The sequence below is a fragment of the Phyllobates terribilis genome, unplaced genomic scaffold, assembly GCF_046119375.1.
Source record: "Phyllobates terribilis strain yellow unplaced genomic scaffold, ASM4611937v1 Scaffold_8__6_contigs__length_399053987, whole genome shotgun sequence".
Taxonomy (NCBI): Eukaryota; Metazoa; Chordata; class Amphibia; order Anura; family Dendrobatidae; genus Phyllobates; species Phyllobates terribilis.
In genome coordinates this window covers 56,221,796-56,247,989 of record NW_027362768.1, presented here as the reverse complement: position 1 = coordinate 56,247,989, position 26,194 = coordinate 56,221,796, and the positions used below count along the sequence as shown (strand labels likewise).

The following is a 26,194-nucleotide window of genomic DNA, read 5'->3' as shown; positions in this document are numbered from 1 at the left end:
ATATTTAAAAAAGGTTGATATCATTTATTATGCTACATGTATTCGTATGTTCACACATTGCATTTTTGCAGCATTTTTGCAGTGTTTTTTCCCTGCGCAATCGTGAGGCGAAGAAAAAAAAAAAAACATTTCACAGTACCTGCAAAGTGAATGAGATCTCTAAAATTTCATGCACATGTTGCTTATTTTTTCCTTGCAGATTTGAAGCAATCTGAAATCTGCAGCATGTCAATTCATTCAGAGTTTTTGCAGCTGTTTTCACAAATTCAAATTAATGGGAACAAATGCATCAAGAAAGCATGCAAAAATGTGGTAAAAGAGGCAGAAAAAATGAGTGCATTTCATGCAGCGTTTTTTCCTGCCAATATTCCAGTATTTACAGCTGATTTTTCTGCTGCAAATACAGAGCGTGTGCACAAACCCTAAAGTTTTCAAAAACTAATGCAAATGAAAAATCATTCATTGTTCAGAATAATATACAATATTTTCAGCATCTGAGTATTTGTAATTGGTGAGCAGCTTGACTTACCTGACATTACTTGGAGAGTTTGATCAGAGGTAATAGGATAGTCATCTTTGTACCATGTTATTTTGGGTGGAGGAATGCCTGAGACTTCACACGTAAGAGTCACTGGATTTCTCTCTACAACGCTTACATTTTCGAGCTCCTGAAATCTTCCCAAAAAATCTGGTGGAACTTGAAATGCAAATATATTATTAGCGTACAGGTTTTATTCTACAAGTACTCTACCTTTCCTAAAGGGGTTAGCCGAGATCCAATGTGAAAATAACCAAAATGCAGGTAGGTAATACTGACAAGTAGTTTAGCTTTGATCATTTATACAGTTAGAAAAATTTTTTTTATAGATAAATACAGCCTTCACGATTACATCCTGGTGGTGGACATTCCATGTCTTTTCAAACTACATTTCCCATCAGTCGTTTGCTTATCTGAGGGTTTAGTGGGAGAAAGTGGGTTGAGGGAGAACAAAACTGCATCACCCAATCACCAGTGTGATGCACAGCGACTTCTGTTACACTCGAAATCAGTTCCCACATCAAAGCACTGTACAGGAATTAGAGCGTGGTGTGAGTTTTACAGAGCAGGAGGTGGAGGAAACTGTCTCATCCAAATCCACTATGCTACCTCTACTGTGACTGCAATATACTGCCTCCTGGGCGGAATTATTTTTCAATCTTATTCTAAAGGCCCCATACACATTAGATTAAAATTGAACTAACAAACAGATATCAGTAGGATCGGTCGACAATCTACTGTGTACGTGGGTCTCCAGACTCTAACCCAACAGATGTCGCTGTGGAAGAGAAGCATCCGAACTGTTGGAGTTACAATGGCTGATCCCTTTGTTCAGTACCAAGATAAGCAACTTCCAGAGGAGGATAGAGGAGTCTGACTGAAGCTCTCTCAAAGAAAGCAAAAATTATTGAGCAAGCCAAACGTTTCTTTGTAAGGGGAAGTCAGGAAAGGTTGCTGGTGGCCAAGTTACTGATAAAATTACACTTATCTAATGTGTATGGGGGCCCTAAGTTTTTACTAGTATTTGTGTGCACATTTACTGGAGCAGTGGAACAAGCCTGACTCCAGCTCTTGTAGGCTGTTTCTGGACCTTGTTTTATATGGTGGTCTGCCTGGGATGATATGTCACAGAGTCAACTTAGATGGACTGGACAGGAGGACTAAGTCTGCTGGCAGTGCCATGGCACATCACTCATTTTATCCCCTTTATGTATGACCTCCATCCTACAGTACGTCACTCCTCTCAAGTACCGTATATATCTTAGAAACATAGAATGTTAGAGTTGGAAGGGACCTGCAGAGTCATCTTGTCCAGCCCCCTGCTCAATGCAGGATTCACTAAACCATCTCAGACAGATATCTGTCCAGCCTGTGTTTGAAGACCCCCATTGAAGGAGAACTCAAAACCTCTTGTGGAAGCCTGTTCCACTCATTTATCACCCTCACTGTGAAAATATTTTTTCTAATATCTAATCTGTATCTTCTCCTTTTAGTTTCATTCCATTGCTTTTCGTGTTTCCATATGCAAATGAGAAAAAGGATGATCCCTCTGCACTGTGACATCCCTTCAGATATTTGTAGACAGCTATTAAGTCTCCTCTTAGTTTTCTTTTTTGCAAGCTAAACTTTCCCAGATCCTTTAACCATTTCTCATAGGACATAGTTTGCAGTCCACTCACCATCCTGGTAGCTCTTCTCTGAACTTCCTCCAGTTTTTCAGTCTTTTTTAAAATGTGGTGACCAGAACTGGATACAGTATTCCAGATGAGGTCTTACCAAGGAGGAGTAGAGGGAGATAATTACTTCATATGATCTAGACTCTATCCTTCTCTTAATACATCTCAGAACTGTGTTTGCCTTTTTTTTTGCTGCTGCATCACACTGTTGACTCATGTGCGGTTTGTGATCTATTAGTATACCCAAGTCTTTTTCAAACGTGCTGTTGCTTAGTTCTATCCCTCCCATTCAATATATGTCATTTTCGTTTATCTTGCCCAGATGTAGATTCTTGCATTTCTCCCTGTTAAATATCATTCTATTAGTCGCTGCCCATTGTTCAAGCTTATCTAGATCCTTCTGAATCCTTTCTCTGTCTTCTCTAATGCTATCTTTCCTAGCTTTGCATCATGTGCAATTTTGATTACTTTACTTTCAGTTCCCTCATTTATAAAAATGTTGAACAGACAGAGCCTTGTGGTACCCCACTTGAAACACCCTTCCAATTGGATTTGCATCCATTTATTACCACTCTTTGAGTACGATTACTAAGCCAGTTATGAATCCACCTAACCATAGCCTTGTCAATCCCATACTTGGTCATTTTTTCAATAAGGATAGTATGAGATACTTTATCAAATTCTTTGCTGAAGTCGAGATATGCTGTATCTACCGCATTTCCCTGATCCACCCAGTCAGTGATTCCATCATAGAAGGAAATTAGATTAGTCTGGCATAATTTGTTTGTTACAATCCCATGCTGTCTCTGGTTAATTACTGTATTCTTATACAAGTACTAACATACATGGTGTTTAATAATTTGTTCAAAGATCTTTCCTGGTGTGGAAGTAAGGCTCACTGGCCTTTAATTTCGTGGCTTCATCTTATTTTCTTTTTTGAAGATAGGGACATTTGCCCTTTTCTAAACTTCTGGGACTTCTCCTGTTCTACAGGAATTTTCAAAGATTCTGGCTAGTGGTTCAGCAATTTCCTCTGCTATCTCTTTCAGTCTCCTAGGATGTAATTCATCTGGACCAGGAGATTTAAATTATTTTAAATTAGCTAAGTGTTCCCTCACCATCTCTCTGTTTATAGGTAGTGTGAATTCTTGTATTCCTTCAACAGCACAGTGAAGATCAGTTGATGTTACATTTGCTTTCTTAGAGAACACAGATGCAAAATATTTAAAAGTTTGGCCTTCTCAACATAATTTTTGACCACTTTACCCTTTTCATTCTGTAAAAATCCTATAACTGTCACGGGTGTGTCAAATGTGACAGTCGCCCTGCAGTTGGTTGCAGGAGATCTCTTTGTTTAGCATTACAGACAACTTCTTAGATCTGTCTCACTGTATGACCCAGAGGCTACCTTCCTCTTGCTAATTAACACCCTGGCCTGGGTGTATAAATACCTTCACTTTGCAATAGGGAGGCGCCGGTGATATTCACATGACCCCTTGTGAAGGCTTGGCACAAGTGCAGTTCTTGCTTTCTCTCTGGTGCTAAGAGGACTTGTGTGCAATCTCTCTGAAGTCGACTCAAGCTAAGCTACTTACCCCATTTCTGTCTCCCCTTGCTGTCTTTAGTGTTAGTGGGGACTGACTAGCGCTCATATCCCCCCGTTCACTAGCCAGACCCTAGCTCTAGGGAGAGACAGGGTTTTAGCTTCCTGCTCGGTGATTGGTGAGCAACCAATATAGGGATGGTAGGGAAGGACAAGGTGATATCAGATCAGCCTAGGAGATATCCACCCCCTCTGTCCTTAGTGTCTGGGCTCCCTTCCCCTCATCCCTTCATGTTGCACTTTGTCTTTCCTACTTTGTGTGCGACAATAACATCTTTGACTTTCCTTTTGACATACCTCCAAAATCCTTTTTTACTGCTTTTGGTCTCCCTTGCAAGCTTCATTCCATTACTGTCTTTAGCTCTTCTAATGCTTGCCTTTACCGCTTTTAAATATGCCCCCTCTTTCCATTTAATATACATTTCTTTTTACTTATATATAGCCTGATCTGTAGTACATTGCTCTTGTTAGCCCCTCTTCTTTGTATTTTTTGCATTCTGTACAAACCTGGGTGTGGCCTCCCTTCTTAGAGCTGGATAATACATTTAAAGCTTCCCTAGGCTGGTGTTCACAGTTTGGGACTCAGTCCTTTGTCTGCCCTTATTCACACATTGAGGTCAGCTTGGACACATGGTAAGGTTTTTAATATTAGACAGTGTAGGACCGTCCTGAACGGTTTCACCTTGTCGATGGTGGAATGGCTTATATACTATTTTTGATCAAAAACAGTGTTAATAAGAACCCTATATTATTTAAATGCACTTGCTTTTTATTTATTTACAGCAGGGTTTATGTTCATTTTGCTTCTTGTAGGTTTTTCTTCTTAGTCCCTATATATGCAAGCCCATCCTAAAGGACACTGTTTCTCTCATTCCACTCCTGCAGCCCATTATTTAAAGATACTTGCAATACATATCTACTCCTACAGTATATCTCTACTCGTGCAGTACATTGCACCATACACACTTATAGTTACATTTGTCTATTAGTACTAGAAAGGCCTGAAACAAAGACCTGATATTTTGTTAAAGCACCACTCCAGTGTTTTTTTTAACTCACCACTGTAGTGGTGCTTCTAATGTAAGGTCACTGACCCTATGCTCATAATTACCTGTTGCCATCTTCCCCTTCTATTGCTGCCACTCCCATCAGTCTCCATTAGTTTGTGACCAGCCGGATTTCTCCAGTGTTTGCTGAAGCCGGAGGCCACAACTCAATATAAGTCTATAAGAGTTTCATTCAGGCTCTCATAGACTTGCATTGAGAACTTGTGACATAACATCTGACTTCTGGACAGTCAGAAGTTGTGTTCAAAAGATGGTGCCTCTGGACCGGAATAGTGCTGAAAAAAGGTGAAGACGCCAGAGGGTGAGTATAAAACCAGGACAGGGAACTTACAGTAGAAGCACCACTCCAGCACTGAAAAAAAATGTAGAAGTGGTATTTTAAAAATCTTATCTTGAGAAAAACAATATCTAAGGTTACTTACCAAGCACTCTCAAGTCATACTTTTTGTCAGCTTGTCCTGCCACATTTACTGCTACACACACATAATGGCCAGAGTGTAAAAGTTGAATATTTTCTAAATGAAATTGTCTTCCATTGTTTAAGAGTCTGTACCCATCTCCATTAAGCACAGGAGTACCGTCTCTCAGCCAGGTTAGTATGGGTACTGGATCTCCACTGGAGTCACATTCAAGAGTTAAATTACTTCCTTGAATTTTCAGAATTTCAACAGGAACTTTTCCATTTTCAGATATAGTAGGACGTACTATAACAAAAGAAATATAATATTCACACTAGCAATCTTTGCAATGCATAAACTACAATAATATAAATCTGATCCAGATCTAAAGAAACCCCTGGAGCACTAAGCAGAGGGGGACATGACTTTAGGAGGGATGGACCTTTAACTCCTGCAGCTTTGTTTTTTTAGCTGTGTAGACTTTAAGCAAGAGTGATTCAGCTTTAAGAGGAAGGATCACAGTACTGCCTGTGCCTGGTGTCTTACTGTGAGGAGGGTGGGGCTCACATAATGGAGGTAACTCTCTGACTTATCTTTCTCTCTCTCACCAGATAACTGGAAGAAACATCACCTTCCCTCCCGCCCTGTTATAATCACTGTTCTACAACGCTTTGTAAAACCATTACTTGTATAATGAGGAAAGCTTTATTGTATTTCTTAAATTATCCATCGTATATCTTGTTCCATGTCCAATTTTATAATGGCTATAAAGAGTTAACATTAGCATCAACCTTCTAAGCCCAAGGGAAAGGAAATCCATCAGCCATGGTTCCCTAGAAATTTCCTCCACAGGGGTTTTTTCCTTTCCTCACCTGAGTGCTGTAGGGTGACTCTTTGTGAGTCGGAGGTTTGCTAAGTTTGCCATTTGCAAGGGCATCTACTTTGTAAGTTTTCCAAAGTGATTTATAAAATAAAAGGTTAAAAGTGTCATATGTGGCTTGGAATGTATAACCTGTCATAGCTTTGTGGTTAAGAGCATTTTAGGCATCCATTTCTAGGTAACGTCAGTGTCGTGCAAAATATAAGCTAACCTTGTCTTCACAGTGTTCCATGGTATATCTAATGCTTTGGCAATTTTTTTAGTTCTCTTCTCCTGACAGATTACTTTCAACAGTGAGATCCCTTTGCTGTGTTGCAAGCTGTTTACAGACATGGCTTTTGCTGTAAAATGCAACTAAGAAAATGTCAGGAAAATCCTATTGGAACAGCTAACCTTTATATGGAGTTAAAGAAGTTGCCCGGTACTTTTTTAAATTGCCCAATGTATTCAGCATGTGGGCATAAGTATATTTGTAAATACCTTTTGTTGCTGATAATGCCTGTGAGCGGCGCTATAGCTGGCCGATCACAGGCATCATGTGACCCCGCGCTGACATCACGACAAGTGAGGCGTGACTCAGCGCTGGGGTCCCCGCGGTGGCTGCTGGGTTGTGGGCGGAGTTAATCCCCACGTCACACCCAGCATCCACCGTGCGCTTTCCCAATGAATGGGGAGAGGGAGAGCGTGCGGTGGATTCTGGGTGTGATGCAGGGGAAAAACCCCACCAGCAACCCAACAGCCACCGGTGGAACGCGGAAGAGGGACCCTCGGCTGCAGCCTGGACTTGTCGTGATGTCAGCGGATGTCAGCGCCGGCTGCAGCTAGGGGTCACGTGATGCCTGTGAGCGGCAAGTGATAGCGCCACTCACAGGCATTATCGCAACACAAGGTATTTACAGAGATACTTATGCCCACATGTTGAATACATTGGGCAACTCAAAAAAAGTACCGGACAACCCCTTTAATGATAATCATGTTAAATGATGGCAGCTGTGTACTAACTACTATTTAACATGGGTTTAAATGTGATTGGCTAATTCTGAACAAAAGCACATTTTTATTATTATTATTATTATTATTTATTATCATGGCACCATTTATTCCTTGGCACTTTACATGTGAAAGGGGTATACAAAGCACAGCCTTAATTATAAGAGGGTGTTCACACTTATGCAGCCACATTATTTAAGTTTTATTTTTTTCCCCTCCTCAAAATGATTTCAGTTTGTTTCTCAATGGATCTGTACAGATTATCGGTGACATTAAAGGTGGAAAAAGTTCTTAAACGATTCCTCTTAATTAGGGATTAGCGGACCCGTTAAAGTTTGGGTTAGGCCGAACTTGAGTCCAAACTTTGGTTCGTGTACCCGAATTTGACCCCGGACTCAATCCCATATAATTCAATGGTGACCCGAACTTTGGTTCTGTAAAATGGCTGTAAATTGGTCATAGTAAGGGCTAGGGGGCTGCAAATGGAAGCAAAATGGAGGTAAAAGCAGGACAATTGCCCTGCAAAAAAATGTGGGTAGGAAAATGACTTAAAATAACATAGAATAAAAAAAAATAAAAGATAATCTTGAACCAGTAGTGGGAGGTCCAAATAGAGCAGTGCCTTGTGTGTGTATTTTACTGCACTTGTTAATAAATAAATAAATGAAAAAAACGATGTAGGATCCCCACTATTTTTAATAACCATCCAAGGGAAAGCAGGCAGCTGTGAGCTGGTCTTATTATGCTGAGAAGGGGCCAATATCCTTAGCCTTTTCCAGCCTATTAATATCAGCCCCACTGCTGTCTGATTTGCCTTTGCTGGTTATTAAAAATGGTGGGACCCTAAAAAAATTATGTGAAGCCCCCCTATTTTTAATAACCAGCTAAGGCAAAGCAGACAGCTGGGGGCTGATCTTAATAGGCTGGGAAGGGCCATGGATTTTGCCCCTTCCCAGCCTAATAAGACAAGCTCTCAGCCACTCCATAAATGTGCATTCATTAGATGCACCAATTCTGGAGCTTAGCCTTGGCTCTTCCTGATTGCCCTAGTGTGTTTGCAATCGGGGTAATGGGATTGTGGGGTTGATGTCAGCAGCTGGCTCTGACATCAAGCCACAGGTTAGTAATGGACAAGCGTCTGTCAGACACCCCAATTATTGACCCTGTAGTCAAAAGAAATAAACACACACATAAAAGTCCTTTATTTGAAAAAATCACTCGCTGACAATTTCACTTTTTCACCCATTTATTAAAGTAACAATAATAATCCACACCGGTCCGCTGTGATTTAAATAGAGGTCCCATGACGATCCCCATCTTCTTCATCCAGTGTATGGAGCTCCATTCAGAGAACGAAGCTCCATAGACTGGAGCAGTAGCCACTCACCGCTCATCATTCTGGCTCTTGCGCTGCCCTTGTCAGAACCAGCACCTCTGAATTGAGCTAACTATACTGACGTCACCTCAGGTCGCAACGACCGGGTCTCACGGAGAACAGTATGAGTCTTGGAAGTGGCTGCTGCTTAGAGATGAGCGTTGTTCTACTCGAACTGTTCGCCAATCTCAAATTCGAGCTGTTTTGGGCGGTGTTCGAGCCGTTCGGCGAACACGAACAATTTGAGAAAAATTCGGCTGTTCGAGGTTATGTTCGATAACTGTTCGTGCACCAAAATTTTCTCAGTAATGATGAAAATTAATGTTAATACGCAGTTTGAGTGTACAGCGGGGTGGGGGGAGCGGCGGGGGATGGATCTCTGCAGGAACAATGAAGATCTCCATTTTTTTTTCTCTTTCCCGCATTTACAGTGGGGAGGTGCAATCTGTCAGCCTATCAGCAGCGCACACACGGAGCGAAGTGCTTTTTTTCACACAAGCAAGGGCATGTGTCATTGGCAGTGTATGTCACATGTCCTTACCCTATAAGACCAAGCCATTTTCCCCGTCGCCACCATTTTCTCACTGCTGCAGCTGCGTGTTAGACGGCACCGCTGTTGCTGTGTGCGCTATACCTTGTTAATTTCAAGCCAATTTTCGCACAAATCTACAGATAGCTTGGGAGTAGGGAATAGTTGTGATTGCAGTCCTTTTAAGGACTAGGTTACAGCATTTCCTACGACTTTTATCAGGTAGGTCTGTGCTCTTAAATAGATAGGTTGTGGGAGTAAAGACTAATTGTAATTGGAGTCCTTTTCAGGACTAGGTTACATGAGTTCCTATCAGTTTTTGCCAGGCAGGTCTGTGCCAGTGCTGTGCAAGTTTTTTTCACAGCATTTGGCTGAATCTAGCAAAGCTAATCCTTTTTGGCCTATTGCAGAGTGTGTTAGTCAGTGGAGTAGCCTATCTGTGTTGCAAGATATACCACCTGTGTATAGAATACCAATTTTTTTACTGCACCTAGTGAAGTAAAATCTTTTGGGCATAGCATCATTCTATTAGTCCATCTATACTGACCTCCATCAGGTTGCAAATTAAAACTAATTTTTATCTGCATCTACAGTACCTCTGAAAAAATATTTGGGCTTCTAGCAGTGTGTGGGACTTGTTCTATTAGTCCATTTATACTGACCTCCATCAGGTTGCAAACTGAATATATTTTTTTCTGCATCTACCTCTGAAAAAATATTGGGCTTCTAGCTGTGTGTGGGTCTTGTTCTATTAATCCATCTATACTGACCTCCATCAGGTTGCAAACTGAATATAATTTTTTTCTGCATCTAGCTCTGAAAAAATATTTGGCCTTCTAGTAGTGTGTCGGACTTTCTCTATTAGTCCATCTATACTGACCTCCATCAGGTTGCAAATTAAAACTAATTTTTATCTGCATCTACAGTACCTCTGAAAAAATATTTGGGCTTCTAGCTGTGTGTGGGACTTGTTGTATTAGTCCATCTATACTGACCTCCATCAGGTTGCAAACTGAATATATTTTTTTCTGCATCTACCTCTGAAAAAATATTTGGCCTTCTAGTAGTGTGTCGGACTTTCTCTATTAGTCCATCTATACTGACCTCCATCAGGTTGCAAATTCAAAATAATTTTTTTCTGCATCTAACCCAGCCAATAGTTTTGGCCTAATACCACAGTTTGGCCACTCAGCTCTGCTCGGTTACCATCCATTGTTTTTTTGTGCAAACAACTCCAGAGTTGTGAATTAGTTAACCACCAAAATGAGTGGAAAAAGGCCTGCTGCTGGTGGAAAGGGGAATAGGCGTGTTGGGAAGGGGAAAAAGGTTGTGTCCGTGGGGTAGGTGTTAAAGCAACAGTAACATCTGCAGAAGAAAGACCATCTTCCAGCCAAACTAAAATGTCTACTTCTTTTAGCGGACAATGTGATAAGATCCCTTTCTTACGGCCACGCCAATCGCTACAAATTCCAGATGAGGCACAAAAACAGCAGGTGCTTCAACGGATATCAAGTGCTCCTTTAAGTGGGCTCTCCTCCACATCAACTTCAACATCACAAATACTCCAGTCCTCAAAGGTGTCACCCAAATCGCACTTGCTTCCTCACAGCTCCCAAATCTCCAGCTGCCTGTCTGAGTATGAGGTAGAACAGATGGTTGAGTCTGCAGAGCTGTTTACTCATATTATAGCCTGGGAATCAGAGGTCGACTCCAGCGCTTCTGTGAATCCAGACGAGGAAATGATCTGCACTGATGCCCAGAATCTTTATGAGTCGGATCCAGGACCAGACGCAGAAGGTTCTGACCATAATGTAGACCCTCATTCCCAAACTGTAACTCCTGTTGGTGGAGACAATGAGGAAGACGATGATAAGACTCAAATACCTGATTGGAGCGACAACTTTAGTTTTTTGTCAGGGCAGGAACAGGTTGGCTCTGAGGACGACGGGTGTGATAACACACAGGGTGATGATGATGAGGTTGGAGATCCCACTTACTGTCAACCCACAGTCAGCCAAGAGATGAGGTCAGCAGAGGAGGTGGAGGAAGATGCTAGTGACGACGAGGTCAGGTTGCGCCTTCCTGGACAGAGACGTAGTACTGGAAGCACGTCAACAACTGCATCCTCAAACACAACTCTGCCTCTCACCACAAGTCGTGGTGGCTCTTCAGGTCGCATGGGTGCTAAGCCTTGCATAGCCTGGGCATTTTTTCAGATCGATAAAGATGACCCAACTCGTGTTATCTGTAACATTTGTCAGCAAAAGCTAAGTAGAGGCCAAAAAATACATAGTTTGAGTACTTCATGCATGAACCGGCACATGGACATGAAGCATAAGTTGCAGTGGGAAGCTCAGTGTGCTACAATGCGGCCTAGTCGGCCGGGCCAACCACCGTCTGCCATATCTTGTGCATCCGTGGCCTCTTCATCCTCTGTGACTGGGGGGACAGCAGTCACACCTGTTTTGGGGCGCAGACCTGCCACCTCTTTACCCGCAACAGCCAGCGTGATTGGCAGGTCATCATTTTCTTTGGAGGTGGTAACACCAGCTGGTGTTGAGCGCTGTCCGACATCGATAGCACCACCTTTGGATCAAGGCAACCTAACATGTCCGCCTGCATCTTCCTCACAGACCGGCAGTTTGCTGGGGACACCCTTATCAACCCCGTCTAAGCACAATAGCCAGCCCTCGGTCCCTCAGATGTGGACAAGTAAAAGACCATTTCCTCCTAGCCATTAGAAAGCTAAGAGGTTGAATTTCACCATCTGCAAGCTCTTGGCTACAGAAATGCTGCCTTTCCGCCTGGTGGACACAGAGGATTTTCGAGACCTTATGTCCGTTGCAGTGCCCCAGTACCAGATGCCCAGTCGGCACTACTTCTCAAAGAAAGGTGTGCCTGCGCTCCACCAGCATGTCGCACACAACATCACCGCTTCTTTGAGAAACTCTGTGTGTGACAGGGTGCATTTCACCACAGACACTTGGACGAGTAGGCATGGACAGGGGCGTTACATGTCGCTGACTGGGCACTGGGTAACTATGGTGACAGCAGGACAAGGGGCTGCTGTCCAAGTCTTGCCGTCCCCACGAGTTGTGCGTCAATCCTCTTTATGTCAAAGTTCCTCCACTGCTTCTGCCTCCTCAACCTCCTCTCGGTCTTCCACCTGCACCCAAAGCCTGTCTGGTCATGCCACAAGCTTTCTAACTGCGCAGAAGGGATCCTGCACACCTCCTTACTATGCTGGCAGTAGGGCTCAACGTCATCAGGCGGTTTTTACATTGAAATGTCTGGGAAATGTGAGTCACACAGCTGAGGAGTTGTGGTCAGCTCTGGAGAACCAATTTCATGAATGATTGTCTCCACTGGACCTGAAACCAGGGAAGGCCGTGTGCGACAATGCTGCAAACCTGGGTGCGGCCCTTCGCCGGGGCAATGTCACACACGTGCCTTGTATGGCTCACGTGTTGAACCTGGTTGTCCAGCAATTTTTAGCCCACTATCCCAGACTAGATGGCCTTCTGCAGAGGGCACGGTCGCTGTGTGCTCACTTCCGCCGTTCGCATCCCGCAGCTCAGCGACTTACATCTCTACAGAAGTCGTTGGGCCTGCCACTTCACCGGCTAAAATGCGATGTGCCTACCCGGTGGAATTCAACTCTGCACATGTTGCAGCGACTGTGGCAGCACCGACAAGCCCTGGTGCAATACGTTCTGACGTATAGCCTGGGCCAACGAGATTCAGAGGTGGGGCAAATCACGCTGGAGGAGTGGTCTCAGATCAGGGACCTATGCACCCTTCTGCACAGTTCTGAAATGGCGACGAAGATGTTTAGTGCTGACGATGCCATTATCAGCATGACTATTCCGGTGATTTACATGCTGGAGCACATGTTAAACAGAATTCGGAGTCAGGTGGTGGCACAAGAGGAGGTGGAGGAAGTAGAGGAGGAGGAGTTATATGCGGAAGGGCTAACATCTGCAAGGTCCAGAAGGTCGGCAGCACCAAGGCGGCAGGCATGTGAGGGTGGGGGAGATGGTTTTACCAGGGCGCATGGTAGCAGCCAAACTAGTGAGGAAGGTGCAGGAGCCCAGGAAGAAGTGGAGGACGAACTGATGGAAGACTCATCAGATGAGGGAGACCTTGATCACATTTGTGTTGTGCGAGGTTGGGGGGAGAGGACAGAGGAAGGAAGCATGATTGTTACCTCGCCACCAACACAACAGGGACTTGGTGCTCCTGGATGCGCAACACACGAGTGCCTTCTTGCTGCACTACCTGCAACATGACCCTCGAATTGTGAGAATTAGAAATAATCCTGACTACTGGGTTGCCACACTGTTAGATCCCCGGTACAAAAGTAAATTTGCAGAAATTATTCCTGCCATAGAAAGGGATGCACGCATGCAGGAGTATCAGCAGAGACTGTTGCAGAATCTTACATGTGCTTTTCCACAAAATACCAGTGGTGCACGTAGTGAATCTCACAGTTCCAACTTGCCAACCGTGGGACCGTCAAGTGTTCAGCACTCAAACCGTAACAGAACCACAGTATCTGCTGGTAACATCAATTTTGCGGAATAATTTCACCACTTTTTTAGCCCATCCTTTGCAAGGCCACAGGAGACAAGAAGTCTGACACATAGTCAACGCCTAGAGACGATGGTACAGGAGTATCTCCAAGTAAACATTGAAGCCACGACTGTCACTGGACCCTTGCTCTTTTTGGGCTTCCAATCTGGATAAATGGCCGGAGCTAGCCACTTACGCCTTGGAGATCTTGTCATGCCCCGCAGCCAGCGTTCTGTCTGAATGTGTGTTCAGCGCTGCTGGTGGTGTGCTGACAGATAAGCGCACGCGGCTCTCCACTGATAATGTAGACAGACTCACGTTCATAAAGATGAACAAATCATGGATCCGAAACGACTTTTCTACCCCTGTGTCATCCTGGGGAGAGTAAAAGCTTGATGATTGGTTAAAATCACCCTACCAAACGTTTTAAGCTTTCAAATTACTAATCATGTTTATCTGTATCTTGACTGGAAAATAATTTGGGCTTTGTAGCAGTGTGCAGCACTGATCCTATTAGGCCATCTATAATAAGCTCCACCAGATTTAAAATTAAAAATAATTTTTAGCTGCATCTAGCCCGGAAAATAATTTTGGGGCTCCGAGATGCGCAAGACACATAAGTGCCTTCTTGCTGCACTACCTGCAGCATGACCCTCATATTGTCAGAATTCGAAGTAATCATGACTACTGGGTTGCCACACTCTTAGATCCCCCAAACTTTTCGATCAACCTTTTCATTTTAATAAAGACCAAAAAAATGGTCATTTTTGAAATTATAAGCATTAGCAGGTTGTTAGAAACTGAAATCAAACAGTTTTCAACTCAAAACTTTATTCTAGGTGATGTTACATTTTCACATAGGACCCCTTGTTCGAAAGGAGCTTCTGAACTCTCTCGTCCATTGAATTTGTCAGGTTTTGGATGGTTTCTGCTTCAATTGTTTTGCATGAGGACAGAATACCCTCCCAGAGCTGTTGCTTAGATGTGAACTGCCTCCCGCCATCATAGACACTCCTTTTAATGATGCTCCAAAGGTTCTGAATGGGGTAGAGGTCAGGGGAGCATGGGGGTCACACCATAAGTTTGTCCCCTTTTATGCCCATATCAGCCAGAGATGCAGATGTTTTATGTGCAGCATGAGATGGTGCATTATCATGCAGAAAAATGATCTTGCTGTGAAATACACGGTTCTTCTTCTTGAACCATGGCAGGAAGTGCTGTTTGAGAAAATCCACATACATTAAGGAGTTCATCTTTAGCGCCTTCAGGGATCCTAAAGGGGCCGACAATCTCTCTCCCCATGATTCCAGCCCAAAACATTACTCCACCTCCTCCTTGTTGGCGCTGTAGCCGTGTTTGTGTGGGGTGTCCATCAACCAGCCATCCTCCACTCCATCCATCTGGACCATCGAGCGCTGCACGGCACTCATCCGTGAACAAAACAGTTTTGAAATCAGTCTTCATGTAATGTTTGGCCCACTGGAGCCGTTTCTGCTTGTGTGAAGTGGATAGAGGAGGTCGACAGGATGGCGTATGCACAGCTGCAAACCTCTGAAGGACCCTGCATCTTGTTGTTCGGGGGACGTTGGAGGCACAAGCAGCTTCAAAAACTTGTCTGCTGCTATGACAAGGCTTTTTTGCCGCTGCTCTTTCAACCTGACGTAATTGCCTGTAGGAAAGAGTCCTCAATTTGCCCTTATCAGCACGCACATGTGTGTACTGTGAATCAGCTACATACTTCTTGATTGCCAAGACACTTCATCCTGATCATCGCACAATGTTGATTGTAGTCATGCCTTGACCTAAACACTCCACAATTTGTTGCTTCTCAGCAGCCGACACATCCTTTTTCTTTCCCATTTTGGCAGAAAATGTAGGCTGCTTAATAATGTGAGAGAGCCTTCTTAAGTAGTCTTGCCTTTCATTGGACACACCTGCCAAACTAATTAGCACAGGTGTCTGCAATTGCTTACAGTGATATAAAGAGCCCTGACACACATCACCATCAATGAGTTTAACTGACAAACAAACAAATTCTTCCCTTATCACTCCTAAACACTTTTTGCATAATAATTTGTAACGCGGTGTACATGTGCTTTTCCACAAAACACCAGCGGTTCACGTAGTGAATCTTACAGTTCTAACTTGCCAACCGTGGTCTGTATGGAATTGTTCAATAAAGGGCCCAAAATTAAGATAACATAGATGGGAGAGGTCTCTATGAATAGGAATTCCTAAGTATTTGATACCCTGTGAGGGCCAGGCAAAGGGAAAGTTGGACTGGATGGAATCCTATATGGATTTGGGGAGGGAGACATCGAGGGCCTCAGACTTCGCTGCATTGATTTTAAAATTTTACCATGTAACAAAGTGATCTATTTCAGCCATAACAGCATGGATGGATATATGTGATTGAGTGATATATACTAGGACATCATCAGCAAATAGAGAGCACTTGTCCTCGGTGCCTCCCACCTCAATCCACCTAATATTGGGGTTATGGCGAATTGATGAGAGCAGGTGCTCCGTCACTAGGATGTATAAGAGAGGGGACAGAGGACATCCCTGCCTTGTCCCATTGGTGATTGTGAAAGGTGATGAAAATGTTCTGACGCACCCCCTGGGCCTTGGGACACCCGGAGCCGGACCCTTTTTGGTGGATGCTGGTGGTTGTAGTCTTCGTGGCGGCGACCCGGTTCCGTGGCTCAGGGCGGTCAAACCAGTGGCGGAACTATTTATGTGGTTTTGATGTTTAAATGTCCGACTACGCCACCCGTGGATTGCGGTCAGAGTGAACCGCCGCTACAGGGCAGACCGCTGAGGCTGGTGTTGTGGGTGCAGCAGAGCATAGCATAACTCCCCACGGGAGGAGTATAGCCTCAGGGCAGTGTATGCGGAGGATGGGGGTGATGGTGCAGGGCAGCAGCAGTAACGACACGGAGTCAGTGATGCAGTCCAGGGCCTTTACTCACAGTTCTTATTATCCAGACCACGTCTGCAGGTAACGGCTGCCCACGTCGTACTGTGCTCACCAGGTGAGGGGCTCAGACAACTCCCAGATAACTTTGGAGCACTTCACAGGACCCCCTTTGTGTGTCCTTTGTCTGGCCTTTCTTACCAACACTTCTGTCCGGCTGCCTCGGGCCTCCTCTTGGTAAACTTGGCGCCAGTTTCCCTGACCCTATGTGGTGCCTTCCTAGCGGGTGTAGCGAGGGGCTGCGCCACATAAAATGTCAGAGCCTCCGGTTTCTAGCTGAGGGTCGTTTCCTGCCTCCACTAGTTCGGGGACCGGTCTCCCCCTTTGGCCTGACCCCTCCACGCAGGTGGATTCGGGCGTGCGGTGGCGACTCGCCCGTCCGCACCCCTGGGATCCCTTCATTCCTCGTTCCTGGAGCCTTCTCCGCTCCTCTTCCTTCCTTCTCCCTCTTCCAGGCCTGGGCCTCTGTTACTAGGCCCGCCTCCGGAGCAGAGCTCATGCAGAGCCCCTGCTCCCTGCCACTTCTGCTCAGACTTCTCTGCACTGAACTAAGATGGTGCCCACCTTTTATACTCCCTTCTCAATGCACCCAGGAACTGCTTCCTCCCTGCTCCTGCACTACAGGGTTCCCCTTCCTCAGTGTTCCCTCCCCCCACTCCAGCCAGGGACAGGGACTGTCGTGCCCATCTCAGGGGCATATTGGTCGCCCTGCCCCACGGCAATGTGGTGTAATGCATGCAGGTGTCGGGTCCTGATCCACACTCCATCCTTACCTGAGAGTGAGATATCACACCTCCAAGCTACACCACCTGTAGTTTAGACACTTAATTTTTTCAAAGGAAATGCTTCGGGACCTTGGGATACTCAGTGAAGAGCATCAGGAGGCACCCCAAGGCATAGGGGCTGGGACTGGCAGTAGGATGCCTTGCGGTGGACAGCCGAGCTCGATCCTTATAAAAGCTTTTTAACTGCAGCAGCTTTAGTGGACGCTACTGGAGCTGGAATTACGCGGCTGCTGGCATGAGACTTGCCCTCCAATAGATCCTTGTAAATGGATTTAAAGTGTATTCATTCAAATTAGAGAGACAATTTAAATTAAAAAGCTTAGAGCTGCCTCCACCACAGGGGGGCTCGCTCGACCCACCAGCGGACAGGCACCAGTATTGGGAGAGGGGGGCTGGCCATCAGGGTTCACCGCGGCTCTGGCACAAACCCGGCGACACGGAGGTGGCACGGGCAGGAGCAGACTGGCCGTCTCGGCTTCTCACTTTTTGGATTTTAGAAGGGCATGACATGCCTATATCTGTGTCTCCCCCTCCTTTTACTCCTCCACCTCTTTTATTTTCGCATGACTATATGTACTTGTCACTTTTCCATGTGTTAGTTGTGTCTTCTGAGCAGTTTGTCAGCTTTTGGACACCTTTGAAGGTGTTTTCTATGTGTTTCTATGTGTTTTTGTTTGCCTGCCATTGGTTTTAACGGTGTTCGAAGGTGTTCGACGAACAGTTCGACGAACAGTTCGGCGAACAGTTCGGCGAACACACGGGTGTTCGACGAACCGAACCGAACTCGAACACTACGGGGGTGGCTCAACACTACTGCTGCTCCAGCCTCTGAAACTTTGTTCTTTGAATGGAGCTCCATACATTGGAGGAAGAAGATTGGGATCCTCTTGGGACCGCCATTTGGATTACGCCGGACCGGTGTAGATTATTTATTTTTTTAATAAATGGGTGAAGGAAGGAAATTGTTGGGGACGTTTTTTTCAAATTAAGGTTTTTTTTTGTATTTTTTCTCTTTTTACTTACTGTGTTAGCAATGGCGGTGCCTGATAGATGCCTTTCCATTACTAACCCGTGGGCTTGATGTCAGCAAACATTATACAGCTGACATCAACCCCACAATCCCATTACTCTGATTGTCAACACACCTGGGCAATCTGGAAGAGTTGAGGCTAAGCACCAGAATTGGTGCATTTAATGGATGTGCCATTTCTTGGGTGGCTGATGTCTGGTCTTATTAGGCTCGGAAGGAGTAAATATCCATGGCCCTTCCCAGCCTATTAATATCAGCCCTAGCTCTCTTCTTTTCCTTAGCTGGTTATTAAAAATAGGGGGACCTTGCATCATTTTTTTTAGGGTCCCACCATTTTTAATAACCAGCAAAGGCAAAGCAGACATCTGGGGAATGAGAATTAATAGGCTGTACAAGTCCCCTCTAAAATGTAAAGTGCTGCAGAATATGTTGGTGCTATAGAAATAAAAATGATTATTATTATTATGTGAAGGTCCATGATTATTGGCCCCTTACCAGCATAATAAGATTGTCTCACAGCTGTCGGCTTTCCCTTGGCTGATTATTAAAATAAGAGGGACCCCACATTGTACAATAAATAAATGACTTTTAAAAAACAATGTCAGGCTGGGTCATGTGGTGCACGGGCCAATCACAGCCATGACATTACTTGACATGGCTGTGATGGAGCCGGGAGTGTCCACAGCCTTAAAGCTTGTTGATTGGCTGTGCTGTTACCTTTCAAGTAGCTTTATTAGGCTGCTGAACCTGAACAGTAACACGGACATATAGTAAGAAGTCAGTGTTCGGGGTTCGGTACCGGATAATAGGTGTCCAGGACGAATCCTGAACTTCACAGTTCAGGTTCGCTCATCCCTACTCTTGATTTTGTAAATGACAAAAACCTTGCATTTTAGCAGGGGTGTGTAGACTTTTTATATCCACTGTATGCGTTATTGTATAATGTGTAACCTCTGGAAAAACAAAGATATACAAAGTCTATGTGACTATTTATCTGTGGCTTCTGATTTTTTCAGAGCTATTATATGGCATTCACAGACGTCTATGGGCCACACCATATCCCTGCATTCCTACAAATTCATTCTAAGGCATATGAGAGACCAACCTGTTAATATCCACATTGTCATTTAATTTTCTATTTTAAAATTTATGAAATATGTGCTGGCATGTCAAGGTAAGGATGCTCATTCGCCAGTATGTCACTCTCCACAAGGAGAAATGTTACCCCTTAGACCTCAGTCCAGAGCCTCTCATGCAGCCAAATCAGTTCTCATACTTTGCACTGACGAGGGCCAACAGCCCGAAACACCATGTCTGCAAATTGAGATGCTGATTTGGCTGTTATCCTAAGTCATATTGCACAACTCGTTAAAGGGTCGATTGTGACTTGTAGGATTGCTGCTTCCAATAGGTGGCACTATAGAGTTCAAGTCCTCTTCCTCTCTGAAAAGGCAATTTGCATATGAAATATGTGCAGGATTTTGTTACTGGTAGTGGTCACTGATGGAATTAATTTTACTTTGAGTATTTCAAGATAATTGACATTGTAAAAATTGCTGAGGATAATATTACTATTGTAGCATTTACCATAAACTGTCACGTTGTACTTCCTTGTGGCAATCCCTGCTGTGTTTATAGCAGTGCAAGTATATTCTGCTTCATCAGTCTTTACAGCCATTGGTATCTGAAGGTGACGACCTCCAGAAAGATAACGAATGCGGCCAGAGTCCTCTGGATTAAATGGAAAACCTGCAACACACCAAAACTGGGTGAGGCTCTGTTCATGATACCATAATGGCTTCAGTTCTTTTTGATATAATGGATCCCAAAGTATAATGAGGTACTCTTTGATGCTGCATACTGCTCTATTCTTGCAGGGGAAAAAAAAACAACAGAACATACTGCTCAGGTACAGAAAGCCTAAAAGATTTATTCTCAGGATATGAAGCTTCAAATCTATACACTATGGTGTAAAAAATGAAAGGGGTTGAAACAATTGTTGACATATCTGTAGGATAAGCCATAAATATGAGATTGGTGGGGATCTGGCCTGGCAGCGGTCAGATGTACGCAATGTATGAAGCAGACCAGCGCAGCAGAGAACATTGCTACTGCTCTGCTGAGTACAACTTGAATGTTTGCTATGGACTACAAGCATATTATTTCACTGAGAAGGTTTAATGCAAGAGATCAATAATAAACATCACTAAAGGTTAGTACAGAAAATACTGTGAGATAAAGCTGCTATATAACTTGAAGTAGTTTGACATGTAATATACTGTACTAACCATTTTTTGTCCAAGTGAGTGCAGGAGCTGGAATTCCACTGGAATCACACATGAGACTTATGAGTGATCCTTCAATGACAGTAACAACTCTTTCTTCTGCTGAACTTTTGATCTTTGGGGGCACTAAGATTTAGTAGATATGAGACGTGTAAGCAATATTTCAGGACAAGGCAAGAGCTTAAGCACTGTGTAGCTGCAAAGACATCAGAAAGCATGCTTCACGTAATCAAGCACAATCAATAAAAAGTCAATGCAAGATATGCTGAATGTACAGTTGTGAATGGTACTCTGAATGCAGCTCTGAACCAAGGGGGCAGACATACCAGTGGGGCAACCAGTGCAGCTGCACAGGGGCCTAAGAGACAGGGGACCCAGTGGTCCATTACCCCCTCCAAAGCATGTGGAATTGTGCATTATGAAGAGTTATTGGTGTGAGGCAGTGACCGGGATCGTATACAAGGGACGTTATATATCCTCCAGAATGTGTACAGAGACCTATTAAATCCATTGGAGTGCATTGCAGTCACAAACTCACCTGCGGCTGCAATGCAGGAATGAAGGTGAGCAATCATCTGGTCAGACTACCTGGCTAAGGCAGATTAAATAACACCCAGCAGGGCCTTAATTTCTTGGGGGAGGCTACAGGAAGGTAGTAGGGGGGCCTCCTCCCTCCAACCCGAGTTTTCCAGTGGCTCTTGAAACAGGTCCTTTAAAACCCCTGCACTAAGGATTAGTGGTGTTCTATGTTGGAAGCTGCTAGGAGCATAGGAGGAAAGCTCAGCAGGATTGAGTGTGGCTGAATCCACGCCTGGGAAGGCTCTGCACCTGTCAGGCTCTGAGCGGCCAGACGTGGCTGTTGCCCACCGTTGTTTAAGGACTCGTGTTAACCCGGCTGCGAACCGGAGGACTTTTCTGTTTACCCGTGAGTTGCTGAATAAAGCTGTTTATGTTGAACTTGCTTGGGTCACTGCCTCAGTTACTGCACGGTGTGAACACCGCCACCTTACAAAGGGCACATACATTTTTCTTGCACAGGGGCCCTCTTCTGTTGTGTCTGCATCTGTCTACGTAAATATATATATATATATATATATATATATATATATATATATATATATATATATATATATATATATATATATATATATATATATATATATATATATATATATATATATATATATATATATATATATAATGATTATCTTTAAAGGGCATCTGACAGTATGGTGAACTCTCCTAAGCTGTCTAAATGGGCATAAAGGTAATAGGAAGCTGAATAAAATGATACCTGACACATCTGCAGGTTCCTCTCGGCTTTCAGCTCACAGGCAGACAGGGTTGTAATAGTAATGTAATACAGCAGAGCTGTGAGAGCTGCAGGAAATGTATTTGTAAGGAAACACGTTCAGTTCTACTATTTAGTGCTTGTTACTTGTTTCAATCTGGTAACTCCCCTTCATGTAACATAAGCTCTGGAGGCAGATGCTCATGCAGGTCAGTGTCCAGCCTATAGTCTTGAAAAGCTCATTTACATATAAGATATTAAGGTGTCATTTTATTTAGGTTCCTATGACCTACATGCCCATACAGACGGCTTGTAAGGTTAAGTCCTAGTACTGACAGATTCTCTTTAATCTTTATTGAACATAATTTTACCTTTTTCTTAATAGGAATACTAAGCTCTGCTGACTCAGTAGGCAGATGCCTCTAGCAGACCTTCTGGTCCTTTGTCAGGCACTCAGCTCACATAAAAACCCATCATCATCCCACAATCACATCACTGGAGGTCAACAGACTGATACAGGGATCCCTATTCGTCTCTCAAGCTTGTATTGGCTGCAACATCTAAGAGGGTCCATGGTTAGGATCAGAGAAATCGCACAGCTCGACTGTGGCAATTGGATGTGGGCTGCATATTACAGGATATCATTGGATAAGTCCTGCTGCAGAAAAAGAACTCCAAAATAAGGATGGAACAGTATATCCATTTGTGGGAAAGGCTTGAGAGCTGACACTTTCTTATAATCTCAAATAACCCCCCAAAATGAGATTTTTAGGTGTTTAAAATAAAGCAAAAGCTAAAATATCATACCTAAAACATTCACATTAAAGTTTTTTTCGGTTTTTCCAGCGACATTAGCAGCCTCACAAGAATATCGACCAGCATCTTTTACCTGAGCATCCTTAATCTGCAAAACATACTGTGTTATAGGAGTAATATACCAATATACAATGATTCCTGCACAATTCCATATAGTACACATATTACATACTGGCATGTCTTTGGCAAAGTGTATTCATCTGCCTCATCATTTACAATGGTAATCACTGTCCTTGTATATTTGTCTAAAATGATGCTTTTCTGTGTTTCTTCTACTCATGAAATAGTGATAGACCCTTTAAGGGATTGTCCAGTCCAAAATGATTAGTCTGCAGTCACTCTGTGTGACTCTAAGCTTATGAATCCTCCACTGCAGGCACTGTACACTGCGGGGATTCACCGGTTTCTGAGCCGGGAACATCGGTGAAGTATGCGTTATACATACCCCTGGCCAGAACCCAACTAGTGGGTGCAGCCTCGCTCCATACACTTCTGGGCTTGGGGGGATTCATAAGTCTTCATCACACAGAATGACTGCAGACTTATCATTTTGGACTGGACAACTTCTTTAAGCATTTATTGAAAAGTTGCATATACTAGGTAAAAAGCCCAACAATTTAGAAAATGTGTTTCATTACTTGCTACTTCTGCTATTGCTTGTATTATCGTCCATTCTCATCCTCTGACCTCACAATCCTGAAAGCTGCTGAGCTAAAAAACATATTTTGCTGGCTCAATACCATTTGTTGCATTGTATAAGGTGGCTGTTAGTGTAATATGTTCCATATTATAATGTTACACTGTGTAAAATAATAATGTTATATTGTATACATATAAATGGGTGCATACAGCATACCCTGAAAAACAAAGATAACCAGCAGAACTAGTAACGAAGCCTTGGCTTACTTGAAGAACACTCCCATTATCATATATGTGAGCTCTAGGCCTACTCAGCAGAGGCATCCATTCTTTATACCAGGTCAGCACAGGAGGGGGCACTGCATTGCTTTCACATTTTAGTACTAGAGTTTCATTCTGTAAGACTGATACATTTTGCTCTTCACCCATGATGTTGGGAGGCACTACAGCAGAAGAAAGGGAGAATTCAAAAAACAAAAATGATACATAACATGTTGTATAACAGTACAGCATGCCCTTCTAGGATGAAAACAATGACATCAAGGAAAGTTATGAGAAGTAATGAATCTGATATTTAAGACTAAACTCAAGTAGAGACTTAGATACAGAATAAACTCTAATAGATGGGGTTTGTATAGTGGGGGCATCCAAGTGCACGAGTGCCCGGGACAGAGATGAAGACATTCTTTTCTTCATGCAGTTAGTTGCCAATTGTCTACATGTAGTGCACGGCACAGGCAAATGTAAGCGCAGCTGGTGCTAAGCACTTAAAGAGGACCTGTCACTTGGTCAAATGTGACCAGCTTTTGCTTTATTTTATTAATGCTGCTCCCCTGACTATGCCGTTTTCTTCTTTTTTTCCATCCGCCATGTGGTTCTTTTATTTAGTGCTGATTTCTATGGTCTTTACAAGGGGGCATTGTTCACAGGATTCTTTGAGGGCTGGTCTTTAGGCTAGTCTGCATTATGAGGCTGTGTGCCCACGTAGCATTTTTCAAGCGTATATGCTGCGGAATTTCCGCAGCGTAAACGCTTGAAAAACGCATGTATATCCGCACCCCATGGTCCCCAATGGCATTCCGCAATGTCAATGCCCATGCTGCGGATTTTTCCGCAGCGTATATGCTACGGTCAAAAATCCGCAGCATGTTAAATTTTGCGGAAGCGCAGCGGAATCAATGTGCGGATGGTACCCAAGTCTGGATGAGAGGAGACTCTCATCCAGACCTGGGTACCAAAGAACCTGTAAAAAAAAGAATAAAATAAAGTTTATACTTATCTTCTGATGTTTTCCCTCCGTCGCGCTGTTGTCTGAAGGACCTGCCACGTCATTGAGTCATGTGACCCACCACATGACTCAATGACGTCACCGCAGGTCCTGCACACAACAGCGTGAGCCGCTCAAGCCTCCGGACGGGGCAGAGAATGCATCAGAAGGTGAGTATAAAGTTTATTTTTTTATTTTTTACCATTCTGAACAAGTTGTCAAGCACTTTTCCAAGTGATGCTTGGAGAAGTGCTTGATAACCCGCATGCGGAAATGCATGCAAAGACGCCTCACAAACGCTTCTACCTGGCGGGAAAACCGCATGTAATATCCGCATGCGATTTTCCCGCCAGGGAGAAGCGTAAAAAATATGCTTCATTTCCGCAACGTGGGCACATAGCCTTACCTTGTAGTACACACCCCCGTTGTAGAGACCATAAAAATTTGCAGTAAATAAAAAGGACAAAATCTCTGTAGCCATATGGTGGATTTAAAATAAAAAATAAAAGAAACATAATATTTGGGAAACAGTAGGAATAAAATAAGAGCAAATACCGGCTCCATTTGAGCTTGTGACAGGTCCTCTTTACATGAGCTATGATAATGTAAAACAGTTGAGTCCTTCTCTCCTTCCCCAAGTTGAGCACAAGCAAAACTGTGGTTAAGATGGTGAAGTGGTTGAAGGGTGCACTGGGGAATAAAATTATAGTTTAAACCACACAAAAAAAAAGAAATAATGCTCAAACCCCCTTATTCCACATATGCCTCATTTAGGCATTTCTCAGCCCTTGCTGGTCTCTGCTTTTTGGTATGGTTCATTTATTATTTTAAGTCACTCCGTATACACACCTGTCACTCCAGGGCAGCGGACGGGGGGAAGCTGCTGGGGACCCACCTGTATGACTAGTCTCTCTTGCGGCTCGGTTCCCAGCGGCTATTAAACGATGATTTTCTCTGAAATGCTGCAGTGTTCCAAAGTTAAGAATATATGGCTGAAATCATGCAATCAGTGTGTGATACATGCTGCCCGTGGATCACACAGATCCGCTGCCAGGTTCCCCATAAAGGGATTGTTAAGTCTTTTGCTAAAAGTCTGCAGCCACTCTATGTGATTCCTTGATATTTAGAAAAAGACCAGATAAGCCCTTTAAAGGTTTTGCCGTATTTTTTATAAACTGCTGTTCAAAAAAGCTATGGGTTCTTCTCTGCTTTATGTACACAGCGGAATCTAGCTATGCTTCTATAATCTCTTGTGTAAAGATCAAGCAGATCCAATGCACAGAAGCCGGTTATTATTTTCAGTGGGTTATATTCACTGCGCTTATAGTAACTATATTGCATCCTGCACTCAGGTCCATAACTTTGGGCAGTTTGGAGAATTAGGCCATGGCCCCACTCTCAGTATTTGGTCAGTATTCAGTCAGTATTTTTTCTCAGGAGTGGGAGCCAAAACCAGATGAGGAATAATCAGAGAAA

At 43.7% G+C, this 26,194-nt stretch overlaps 1 protein-coding gene across 3 annotated transcripts in view; it reads right to left on the bottom strand.

Moving 5' to 3' along the window:
* HMCN1 (hemicentin 1) overlaps nt 1-26,194 on the bottom strand; it is a 924,522-nt gene that overhangs the window by 457,209 nt on the left and 441,119 nt on the right. For all 3 annotated transcript variants that reach the window (XM_073642974.1, XM_073642975.1, XM_073642976.1), the window contains exons 41-46: nt 23,719-23,894; nt 22,804-22,900; nt 20,709-20,831; nt 20,008-20,169; nt 5,307-5,588; nt 530-697 (exon numbers count right to left, since the gene is read on the bottom strand). In XM_073642974.1, coding sequence (XP_073499075.1) covers nt 530-697; nt 5,307-5,588; nt 20,008-20,169; nt 20,709-20,831; nt 22,804-22,900; nt 23,719-23,894 — 1,008 coding nt within the window. The remainder of the gene's footprint in view (nt 1-529; nt 698-5,306; nt 5,589-20,007; nt 20,170-20,708; nt 20,832-22,803; nt 22,901-23,718; nt 23,895-26,194) is intronic.